This window comes from Oncorhynchus clarkii, chromosome 19 (genome assembly GCF_045791955.1).
Source record: "Oncorhynchus clarkii lewisi isolate Uvic-CL-2024 chromosome 19, UVic_Ocla_1.0, whole genome shotgun sequence".
In the NCBI taxonomy this organism is placed as follows: domain Eukaryota; kingdom Metazoa; phylum Chordata; class Actinopteri; order Salmoniformes; family Salmonidae; genus Oncorhynchus; species Oncorhynchus clarkii.
The window spans coordinates 20,050,590-20,063,577 of NC_092165.1; the positions used below are offsets into that span (position 1 = coordinate 20,050,590).

A 12,988-nucleotide genomic window follows, 5' to 3' on the forward strand; every position below is an offset into this window, starting at 1 on the left:
GCATATGTCACTTTGAGCCTTAGTACAGGTACACTTTTAGAAAAAAAGATGCTATCTAGAACCTGAAAGGGTTCTTCGGCTGTCTCCATATGGGAACCCTTTGAAAATGTTTTTGGTTCCAGGTAGAACCCTTTTGGGTTCCATGTAGAACCCTTTCCCCAGAGGGTTCTACACAGAACCCAAAATAGTTCCATCTGGAACCAAAAAGGGTTCAATCTGGTACCAGAAAGGGTTCTCCTATTGGGACAGCCAAATATCCCTTTTGGAACCATTTTTTCTAAGAGTACGTGTTGCAGAATGCACGCCATCCACGTCCGCCACCAATTATCATGCAATTGCAATTTAGAAGACAAAAATATATATATATTTATATGTATTGTCAGCTGAGATGTACAGTTGGAAGTTTACATACACTTAGGTTGAAGTCATTAAAACTAGTTTTTCAACAACGTCACAAATTTCTTCTTAACAAACTATAGTTTTGGCAAGTTGGTTAGGACATCTACTTTGTGCATGACATCAGAAATATTTACAACAATTGTTTACAGATTATTTAACTTATCACAATTCCAGTGGGTCAGAAGTTTACATACACTAAATTGACTGTGCCTTTAAACAGCTGGGAAAATTCCAGAAAATTATGTCATGGCTTTAGAAGCTTCTGACCTCCACAAGTCTGGTTCATCCTTGGGAGCAATTTCCAAATGTCTGAAGGTACCATGTTCATCTGTAAAAACAATAGTACGCAAGTATAAACACCATGGGACCACGCAGCCATCATACCGCTCAGGAAGGAGACAAGTTCTGTCTGCTAAAGATGAACGTACTTTGGTGCAAAAAGTACAAATCAATCCCAGACCAACAGCAAAGGACCTTGTGAAGATGTTGGAGGAAACGGGTACAAAAGTATCTATATCCACAGTAAAACGAGTCCTATATCAACATAACCTGAAAGGCCGCTCAGCAAGGAAGAAGCCCCTCCTCCAAACCCGCCATAAAAAAGCCAGACTACGGTTTGCTACTGCACATGGGGACAAAGATCATACTTTTTGGAGAAATGTCCTCTGGTCTGATGAAACAAAAATAGAACTGTTTGGCGAAATTAGACTATCATTATGTTTGGAGGAAAATGGGGAGGCTTGCAAGCTGAAGAACACCATCCCGACCGTGAAGCACAGGGGTGGCAGCGTCATGTTGTGGGGGTGCTTTGCTGCAGGAGGGACTGGTGCACTACACAAAATAGATGAGGTAGGAGAATTATGTAGATATATTTAAGCAACATCTCAAGACATCAGTCAGGAAGTTAAAGCTTGGTCGCAAATGGGTCTTCCAAATGGACAATGACCCCAAGCATACTTCCAAAGTTTTGGGAAAATGGCTTAAAACCTTTTGTGACTAGGGGGCAGTAGTTTCATTTTTGGGAAAAAAACGTTCCCGTAGTAAACAGGATATTTTGTCAGGACAAGATGCTAGAATATGCATATAATTGACAGCTTGGGATAGAAAACACTCTAAAGTTTCCAAAACTGTAAAAATATTGTCTGTGAGTATAACAAAACTGATGTTGCAGGCGAAAGCCTGAGAAAAATCTAATCCGGAAGTGCCTCGTGTTTTGTAAGCGCTGCGTTCCAATGCGTCCCTATTGAGCAGTGAATGGGCTATCAACCAGATTACTCTTTCTCCGTATTCCCGAAGGTGTCTACAGCATTGTGACGTAGTTTTACGCATTTATGTTGAAGAATACCCGTAGGAGGCTACATTGCGCAAGTGGTCACCTGATGCTTCCAGAGAGATTCTCGCGTAAAATACAGAGGTAGCCATTACTCCAATCGGTCCTACTGAAAAACTAATTGTCCCGATGGATATATTATCGAATAGATATTTGAAAAATACCTTGAGGATTGATTATAAACAACGTTTACAATGTTTCTGTCGATATTATGGAGCTAATTGGCTATATTTTTCGCCGTTTTCATGACTGCAATTAACAGGTGATTTCTTAGCCAAACTTGAAGAACAAACGGAGCTATTTCGCCTACAAAAATAATATTTTTGGAAAAAAGGAACATTTGCTATCTAACTGGGAGTGTCGTGAGTGAAAACATCCGAAGCTCATCAATGATAAACGATTTAATTTGATTGCTTTTCTGATTTCCGTCACCAAGTTACCTGCTGCTAGCTGGACAAAATGCTATACTAGGCTATCGATAAACTTACACAAATGCTTGTCAAGCATATTTTGAATTTCTTTTGTGATTTTCATGAATAGGGATATTTTCTAGGAATATTTATGTCCGTTGCATTATGCTAATTCGTGTCAGTCGATGATTACGCTCCCTCATGCGGGATGGGGAGTCACTAGAGGTTTAAGGCCAACAAAGTCAAGGTATTGGAGTGGCTATCACAAAGTTTTGACCTCAATCCTATAGAGAATTTGTGGGCAGAACTGAAAAAGCGTGTGAGAGGAGGCCTACAAACCTGACCCAGTTACACCAGCTCTGTCAGGAGGAATGGGTCAAAATTCACCCAACTTATTGTGGGAAGCTTGTGGAAGGCCACCCAAAACGTTTGACCAAATTATACAATTTAACGGCAATGCTACCAAATACTAATTGAGTGTATGTAAACTTCTGACCCACGGAATGTGATGAAAGAAATAAAAGCTGAAATAAATCATTCCCTCTACTATTATTCTGACATTTCACATTCTTAAAATATAGTGGTGATCCTTACTGACCTAGGACAGGGCATGTTTACTAGGATTACATCTCAGGAATTGTGAAAAACTGAGTTTAAATGTATTTGGCTAAGGTATGTAAACTTCCGACTTTAACTGTATCAATTTGTCAATGTCTGTATGTTATACATCCCCAATTCCGTTTAGCCAAGGATAGGGAGGCACAGATACATATTACCCCTTCCTCCTCTTGTGCATCTCTACTAGATATTACCAGCCAACTGTTGCAGAAGAGCTGATAAGAGGCAACTTGACTAATGGTATTGTTTCTGTTTGGCAGGAGTGAAAGGACCCCTATTTTCCACCTGAATCGAGTAGTCTGCAGCTAAACAGCATTATTCACTAACACATCGACCGGCAAAGTAGTAATCGTCCAAGTGACTTATCTCGAGAGAGCGAATGAAAAAAGAGAGAGACAAAACATAAACTACAATCAAGAAGACTAACATACTGATAATCCTGGGAGGAAATCACAGATAAACTTGCAATTTCCGCCGCGGCACTCCACAGTCCTTTTCTGTGGCTCCCTAAAAATAGCAGCTAGGCCACTATCGGAAAGATCAGGCTGTGTCTATGGCTGGGGGAGTGTGCGTGTGTGTGTGCATGCACACGTGTTTGTGTATGATGCTTGTGCGTGCCTGTGTGTATGCATTTGTGTGTGTCTGTTTGTGTGTGTGTGTGTGTGTGTGTGTGTAGCGGCGGTAAAGCACAGCACAGAAGCCCTGGATGAGTCAGCAAAAAGAGCACACTGTTCTCTCCCAGTCTAAATGATGTACGACATGGTTGTCCGTGGGTGGGCTGGAAGGCAGGGGTGCGAATTCCATTACACCTTGGTAAAGAAAGAGAGGAAAGGGAGAGAAAGGAGAAATCAAAATGTGAGAAAGAGGAGGAGAGGGTGAAATAAGCAACAGGTCCGGGCTCTGCGTGGGCGAGACACACACCCCCACGCATGCAAGCGCAAACAAACACACACACGCCTCTCAACATGTAGCTCGTGCTTTTGGGCAGTGGTCTCTGTAGCATGACATTTTTTTGTCCCAGCGTGGAGGTGATTACAGTTCGAAACACACAAGCCCTGTTGCGACTCTGTGTAAAGAGGTTGACACGTCCTGACACTCAGTGTGGACATGCATCCCAAATGGCACCCTATTCCCTACATAGTGCATTACTTTTGAACATAGCCCTATGGACCATGGTCAAAGTTGTGCACTATGTAGGGGAAAGGATGGTGGATGGACACACTGTGCAAAGAAGTTGACAAGTTTCCCCCTAGTTTCCTTTTCAATTTGTGTCTAGCCATTTCCCCTTGGTTGTTTGTGTAGGCTATGATATGTCCTCCAGACTATTTGTTGTGTTGTTGGGTTTAGTTATCAACCAGAAATGTTCCTTTCTTTGTCACGTCAATAGCCAGCAAATGGTCATGTGTGACCGTCCGACTCAAATCGGTCTTACGTAGCAAAATTTGAAATTGTGTTTTTTACATTGGATAAAAGTACAGACTCAAAGCTACAAAGTGGTACATCATACACTACAGTTGAGGGAAAATGGGAAAGTCATTTTGCTTTGAAAGTTGATACACTTTTGAGAAAATGTCCTTTGAATGTTTTGGTACTACTATTGGAGAGCCCTAATTTGTCTACACCCATTCAGCATCATTCACACCCTCTTAAGCTTTATCCCCACCCATCTCTTTAAGGGTTGATCCGAATGTACTAACAGCAGTCAAGCACCCAAGCTAACTTGCTAGCTACTTACAGACATCTAAGTGAGAGAGAACAGCTCACTGAACATTACTGGCCCTAGCAGAGCTTGTTATGCTGTTATGTTATCCAGAGCGTTAGTGACTGTAACTGTGCTGTCCGTTAGTAAATTGGTTGTCCATTAGTAAATTCAGAGCGTTTCTCGTTCAGAGCGCACACTGGACGCTCTGGCCGATGAGTAGGGTTGAGCCGAACGTTCTAACCTCAACACAGCAGTCAAGCACCCAAACTAACTAGCTAACTTGCTAGCTACTTCCAGACACATAATGATAGAACACCCCACTCTGACCATTTTCTAGCATTAACAGAGTTAGGTTGTTTTCATGTTATTCAGTGCGTTGGTGACTGTAACTGGGCTTCTGGCAACAATTGTTCACATGTTCGAGAAGGCATTTTTGCCCAATATCTTATTTGGATAAAAAAAACGGCTGTTCTGTGACCCGACACATACGCCTAGTTTCCTGAAACAAGTCACATACAGTTGAAGTCTGAAGTTTACATACACCTTAGCCAAATACATTAAAACTCTGTTTTTCTCAATTCCTAACATTTAATCCTACTAAAAATGTCCTGTCTTAGGTTAGTTAGGATCACCACTTTATTTTAAGAATGTGAAATGTCTGAATATTAGTAGAGAGAATGATTGATTTCAGATTTTATTTCTTTCAGTTTTTTATTTCTTTCAAAACCAAAATAAGTTCATCTCTAGGAGACAGAACGTGTCGCCTTCTTGAGCAGTATGACTGCTGCGTGGTCCCATGGTGTTTAAACTTGCGTACTATTGTTTGTACAGATGAACGTGGTACCTTCAGGTGTTTGGAAATTGCTCCCAAGGATGAACCAGACTTGTGGAGGTCTACAATTTATTTTCTGAGGTCTTGGCTGATTTCCTGTGATTTTTCCCATGATGTCAAGCAAAGAGGCACTGAGTTTGAAGGTAGGCCTTGAAATAGATCCACAGGTACACCTCCTATTGACTCAAATGATGTCAATCAGAAGCTTCCAAAGCCATGACATAATTTTCTGGAATTTTCCAAGCTGTTTAAAGGCACAGTCAACTTGGTGTATGTAAACCTCTGACCCACTGGAATTGTGATATAGTGAATTATAAGTGAAATAATCTGTCAGTAAAACAATTGTTGGAAAAATGACTTGTGTCATGCACAAAATAGATGTCCTAACCGACTTGCCAAGACTATAGTTTGTTAAGAAGTAATGTGTGGAGTGGTTGAAAAACGAGTTTCAATGACTCCAACCTAAGTGTATGTAAACTTCCGACTTCAACTGTATGATGATCAAGAGTACTTCAGTTCCCGGGATACTTAAGATGAACATAGACATAGTCACAGTATAACAGTTGAACCTGCAGTATCTTGAGTGCACATAAAATGATTGGTGTCTGGCCAGTGTAACTCAGACATATTTATTTTGTATTTCACCTGGTCTGTTGAAGTTGAAACACCCCGGTGAAGACAACAATTGGACATATCCTAAATGGAAGGTAGCTACTGTAGGTATTTATTTCTGCCACGTGGTTTTACATGGATACTTCAGGATTTTGGCAAATGGTAGTTGAAGGTAGTTTTGTGAGCCAATCCTAACTAGCATTAGCACAATTGCCTGGAAGTCTATGGGATCTACTAGCATGCCAACGTATACGTTGGCATGCTAGTAGACGTAACGTATATAGACTTCCAGTCATTGCGCTAACACTAGTTACCATTGGCTTGTGAAACTACCTCTATCTTCCTTTAAACTGGATACAGAAACATACAAATGACATCCACAAGTTCATCTGACTCTGTGGAAGTAGATAAAGGACCTCATTGCCTTTTAAACTAGAGCACAAACTGATATACAGACTTAAACTGTCAAATGTAACTGATAAAATGAGTCCCTTTGGGAATCGGGGATTCAGTATTTGGGTTCCTGAGGCGCCAACCAGTGAATGTGAATGTAGGCCAGGGCTTGTATAGGAGGCAGGGTAGTGTTAGAGGTACCTGAGAGAGAGTGTCATTAGTAATATGAACAGAGGCACTACCGTCCTGCTGTCTCACAACTCCCCTCTTTGTCTCAGACCCTCTTTCTCTCTTTCTCTCTATCTTTATTCATCTCATCCCCCTCGCTGTGGCTGAATTCATCCCATATTCTCTCTCTCTCTCTCCCTGCCTGTCTTTCTCATGCATCGTTTGACAATCAGCCTGTCACCCTGCCCCCAGGATTAGAGGCCTGAGTGGAGCCTGAACGTAGCTCACTGGCCAGGCTCTGAACACAACTCACTGTTGCCATTCGCTTGCTTCTGCTACTACTGCCCCAAAAACAGACATTTTAATTCTGTTATGTATGCTAAGGCAGGGCACTACTGCTGACTGCTTTTTGGGGGATATTTCTTTGTTGACATTTTTTTGTTTATTTACAAATCAGAACCATCTGATGTAATGTAGCTTAGCTCATGGGCGGCGGGCTACGGGAGGCGACCTCTGTTGAACCCTGATGCGAGCGGTGAGAAAGACTGACCTAAATCACTTCTGTAAATATTCTGCACCCATGAATAAATTGTGGAAATGTAAACAACAAAAAAAACGAAATTACAACAGTGTCACCCCGAACAAGGATAGCAGAGTGGTTCCAAGTCGTGCAACACTGAAACGTAAGAAAGACAATACTCCTCTGATTGCAGCCAGTTTTATCCAGGCTGCCTCTAGCTCTACAGATGCTGGGCATTCCCATTCTTCCCTCCACCCCCCTCTCCTCTCTCCCACGTTGAAGAAAACGAGATTAGGCAAACTTTAATGAATGCCTGTATTACCGGAATGCATGCCACCGCCTTTTCGCGCGACTAGAATGTTTGTTCGATGCAAACAATAGAAACGCAACCATCTAGCCCCATTCTGAAGGCTCACTGTCTTTGTAATGTCCTCCCGAAGCCAATGGATTGTGCTTACCAAGCCTGCGATGCCGGAGACTCTTAATAAGATACAAGATGAAATGACATTAAGGCAGAGAAAACAGTGATAATTATGGAGCATTATGGGCAGGATGGAGATGGATATGACTCGACACACCATGTCTAATACCATCTGTGTTGTTGCTCTCATTCTCGCACACACAGAGCAGTGGCCTGGAATGGGTTTCCCACTCATAGGGCTGGGTTGCCACTTCAGGGTTTCAGACAAAGCCATCAGCTCGATGTCTCTCTGTCTGTGTAAATGGGAAATGTGTGTGTGCTCTGTGTCTCCCGTCAATGTGATAGCACCCTGCTGTTCTTTAGAATAGGCTTCAGTTGCTAGACTAGACATTGTGGCTAACTCGCTTTGTGGAAAATAGATGCTGTCTAGCTGCGACCCGAAACAAATTAGGCCCTCGCAAAACAGTCGAAGACAGTAGTCATTGAACGGCACTGTATTTTGTTTTCAACTACGCCCGACTGGAACTGTTTTCAACCGTAATGCGCAGTACAACCGATATGAACACACACACACACACACACACACACACACACACACACACACGCAGACATGCGCAGACATACACACACACACACACACACACACACATACACAAACACACACCCCCAGGGATTTAGGCACCTCTTTACTAATAAACGTTGCCTACCCGCCGTGGCTTCTCCCTCTTTAAAACTCCACCGCACCACAAACTGCTGCCGAATGGGATATTGAAATTGTACGGCCGTAAAACGTAATACCTTCTCCATCAAAATGGTAATTTTTGTTCTTACCTGCTGTACAGATCATAAAAAAGTATATTTTGCGGCTACTTCCAATAATAAAAGCCGGGGCCCCTGTGTCTCCTCACTCTGTGCTTAAAGGCCCCATAAAGCAGGCGGGGAGGGGGGTGTAAGGGTCTGGTACTAGGACCCTGAAGCTAAGCTTGAAGGTGACCTTTCCTCCACTCTCAGCCTCTGGCTTTACCACCTAGTGCTGACAGATTGCACTGAGCCATCTGCTATCACTGCCAAATGTGTTTGCTAGCTTTGTTACACTCCCTACCTGTAACTACCTCCTGCTGTTGTAGCACTCTCTGTTTCTCTCATTCTTTCTCCTTTTATTTATTAATTTTTTTCTTTATTTTTTTCTTTACCATCTTTCTCCCTTTCTTTCTATCTATCTTTCTTTCTTTAATTTTTTTTCCCTCTCTCCCTGAGTGTAATTAATAAATTGAAATGGGCTACTGCCGCCTGCTGTCGTACAAGTCCTCTCTTTCCTCCTCTTTCTTATTTGTCCCATATTCTCTCTTTTTCTGTTTTTTTCTCTCTCTCTCTCTCTCTCTCTCTCTCTCTCTCTCTCTCTCTCTCTCTCTCTCTCTCTCTCTCTCTCGTTGGGAGATGGTGGCCTTAGACATGGGTCAGTCCGATATTATTATTATTATTATGTGTATTACTACAGTCATTATGAAGACCAGAAGGGTGTATATGACTCTGTGAACCTCAGACATAAGCCTATGCTACCAGTAATATATTTCAGCAACAACCTGTTCCAAAGAAACAGCTAAGATGTATTTTTATGTAACTCATGGTTGACGGCAGAAACATAACTTAAACAGGCCTCTCTCTCCCTCTCTTTCTCCCTCTCTCTCTCTCTTTCTCCCTCTCTTTCTCCCTCTCTTTCTCCCTCTCTCCCTCTCTTTCTCCCTCTCTCCCTCTCTTTCTCTCTCTCCCTCTCTTTCTCCCTCTCTCCCTCTCTTTCTCCCTCTCTCCCTCTCTTTCTCCCTCTCCCTCTCTTTCTCCCTCTCTCCCTCTCTTTCTCTCTCTCCCTCTCTTTCTCTCTCTCCCTCTCTTTCTCTCTCTCCCTCTCTTTCTCTCTCTCCCTCTCTTTCTCCCTCTCTCCCTCTCTTTCTCTCTCTCCCTCTTTCTCCCTCTCTCCCTCTCTTTCTCTCTCTCCCTCTCTTTCTCCCTCTCTCCCTCTCTTTCTCTCTCTCCCTCTCTTTCTCCCTCTCTCTCTCTCTGTCTCTCTCTCCCTCTCTTTCTCTCTCTCCCTCTCTTTCTCTCTCTCCCTCTCTTTCTCCCTCTCTCCCTCTCTTTCTCTCTCTCCCTCTCTTTCTCCCTCTCTCCCTCTCTTTCTCTCTCTCCCTCTCTTTCTCCCTCTCTCTCTCTCTGTCTCTCTCTCATGTCTTCCTCAGATCTTCATCTGTGTCGTTTGTTTTGACATGTATTATAGTTAGCGCTGGTGGCAAAGTAATCTTGAATGTAGATTGTAGCTTTTCATGGGTGATTCTAACGTGCATTTCCATGTGTTCATCATTCTTGTAAACAATCTAGCCCAACAGGGCTTACATACAATTGGGTGACCCAACACTTAACCTTTGGTTAATAAGATAAAGGAGTGACATGCTCCACTCTGAATACTAAACAGTCTCGTTGGGCACAAAGTTCTGAAGTGCAGTAGCATTCAAAAGTTGACCCTTTGGTTAGCCTGTTTCTGACCTCCCTCTCTCCTTTCCTCCCGGTCAGAACAAGATCATCCTGGACCCGCTGACGTTCAGCGAAGCGCGTTTCCGCCCCTCCCTGGAGGAGCGCCTGGAGAGCATCATCAGCGGCGCCGCCCTCATGGCCGACTCGTCCTGCACCCGCGACGACCGCCGCGAGCGCATCGTGGCCGAGTGCAACGCCGTCCGGCAGGCCCTGCAAGACCTGCTGAGCGAGTACATGAACAATGTGAGAACCCCTCGAAGAGGATTTTGGGTTTACCTCATATAAACACACACCTTTCCTCAGATACAGTTTGTACCACTCATGTTCTCTCCCTTCTAAATCCTGTTAAAAATGTCACTACAACCACACACACACACACACATACACACACACACACACACACACACCACAGCTCCACTCCACACATTGCCCCATCTATCCTTTTTTCAGCGCCAGACAATTCCCCACTCTCCCATTTACCACTAACTTGCACACTTCTCTAGTTTTACACTGTTGAAATCCATCCTCCTCTATTCTACAGTGTGATAGTGGACTGTAATGTGATGTGCACAGCGTGACACGAGAGACAAGAATGTCATGTTGGCTCCCAGCATTATTCCTCCCTATAAATCTCCTCAGTCCATAACCCCCAACTGCAGAGCAGTTTCCGACCCCCTGGTTGGGCCGTTAGATAACCCCCTAATGGACTTGACTTTGGAGTTGAGTTACTGCAGTGAAGGAAGGCTGGCTGCAGCCACGGTGCATTCATGTGTTTCACTCACTGCACAAGGTTAGTGTGTGCTTTGCTGTGCTCAGCATCCATAGACTTCACTGCTACCAGAGCCGAAATGGGGGCTCTATCGTGTCATTTCAGCCTTGTGTTGGTTTGGCCAACAGGGCTTAGTTTTGTGACTGGGTGGCCATTTTGGATATATTAAGGGGATCATGAATGAACTTTCAGTGGTGGTGGTGGTGCAATTTGTTTTCAGTTATTACTTAAAGGGCCCTAGTCCTTGAGTAGGGGGTGCCTCTGAATTTTCTCTTTCCCTCCTCTTTCTCTTTATGTCCTCCTCCCTCCCTGTTTCAATCTCTCTCTCTCTCTCTCTCTCTCTCTCTCTCTCTCTCTGTCAGCGTTTGTAGTCATTAGCAGTAGCAGAGAGCTCGGGCTCAAAGGCTTTTGAATCCCTTGTTGATCCTAAGTAGCTCATCAGCACTACCATCGTCCTCTGGGCCCAACTAGTGTGTTTACCAAAGCAATGGCCACCCACAATCTCACAGTAGAAACTCAGGCATGGGGACAACAAATATGTCTTCTGAGTTGTCTCCATTCTGTCTGTGACAGTTAGAAGGATAGTTCATGGGCGGCAGGTAGCCTAGTGGTTAGAGAGGCCAGCTAACAATCGGAGGGTTGCAAATTCTAATCCCGGGTCTGATGGGAAAAATCTGGCGGGAAGTGAGCTGGCTGATATCAAATCCTAGATGCCATCGCCTGCCGTTGTGCCCTTGAGTAAGGGCACAACGGCTCACCACAACAACTGCTCCACAGGTGCCGAAGAATGGCATGCTCCCTGTAGGTCTTTCGGGCGGGATTGTGATAAAGTGGAGGTCAAATTTCCATTGGACCTTGTGTGTAATTTGACGAATGAAGTGATCTTAATCGCACACTTCATTTTGATAGTCCCCTATAGGTGATTTACAAATGTCTAAACTATCAATTCCAACTCTTTTGATATGCCACAGCTTTTTAGGGTTACAGTTAAGGGTTACATTTCAGTTTAGCGTTAGAATAAGGGTTAGGTTAAGCTAGGGTTAAGGCGAGGGTTAGGATTACTCGATAGTTAGTCAAATTGTTGTTGTTAGTTGAACATCTACCGAATTACAAACAATCTATTTGGGACTATCCGAATAAATTGATACCAAAAAAAGGTGAGCTATAGGGGACTGACTCTGTGACAGAAAAGCTTTGATTTTGTGTAGTGGTGATGACAAGTTGCGTTTGAAACGGATGCATATTTAATGCAATAAGCAATTTGTTTCATTTTCACGTACTATTTTCACTGAATATAAATGATATCTATGAGCGGGACAGCCCTCAGAAATAATTGAGACGCTTCTGAACAACTAAAAGATGAAGTATTTGATACATGTCACAAATTTAGCGAGGAATTGACGGAATTGTCCGGTCCATTGTCCACTCATAAACTCTGGCACAGTTGTGACTGAGGTTGATTTACACTCGTTTGGTTAAACAGGAAGATGTGGTAACATGTTTACTCATTGTTTCTCTCTCGTCTGTGGTAGGATTGCCAGGAGCTATTTTTAGTCACCCAAGCTGTAGTCTTCCCAACCGAAAGTTAAACAGCACATTTTCTTTTGCTAAAGCTGCTTTTGCATCGAGAAGGGTAGAGGACATGTCAATGTTTCATAAATGGAAGCCGAAATGTTAAATACAGCACATCTCTGACTGTTCAGTGTGTCCTGTCGTCTGGTAGTGGTAATAGCTGTGGTATTGAAAGCTAGATAACAGCAGGTTCTCATTCCTGGGGTCTATTAAGGCTTCAGTCTCTTGTTTCCAGACGTGCACAATCAAATGCTTAAACTATTTGAAAGAAACGCAGGTACTATTTGTACCCAAGTCTGCTGTGAATGATGCAGAGCGCCAAAACGTAGAAGCGCAGACACAGTTATATGTACATTGAGTCTACGAAACATTAGTCAAAACCTGTTATTTCCTTGATGTCACTTGTTAAATCCACTTCGATCAGTTTGGGTGAAGGGGAGAAGAAAATAAGGATTTTTAGACAATTGAAACTTGGATTGTGTGTGTGCCACTCAGAGGGTGAATGGGCAAGACAAAATAATGAAGTGCCGTTGAACGGGGTATGGTGGTAGGTGCCAGGCGCACCGGTTTAATTGTGTCAAGAACTACAACACGGCTAGGTTTTTCACGCTCAACAGTTTTCTTGTGTGTATCAAGAATGGTCCACCACCCAAAGGACATCCAGCCAATTTAACACACATGTGGGAAGCATTGGAGTCAGCGTGAGCCAACATCCCTAT

At 43.4% G+C, this 12,988-nt stretch overlaps 1 protein-coding gene across 4 annotated transcripts in view; it reads left to right on the plus strand.

Annotated features, from left to right (window-relative positions):
• Positions 1-12,988, plus strand: part of LOC139374910 (catenin alpha-2) — a 677,819-nt gene that overhangs the window by 205,907 nt on the left and 458,924 nt on the right. For all 4 annotated transcript variants that reach the window (XM_071116130.1, XM_071116133.1, XM_071116132.1 and 1 more), the window contains one exon: positions 9,968-10,171. In XM_071116130.1, coding sequence (XP_070972231.1) covers positions 9,968-10,171 — 204 coding nt within the window. The remainder of the gene's footprint in view (positions 1-9,967; positions 10,172-12,988) is intronic.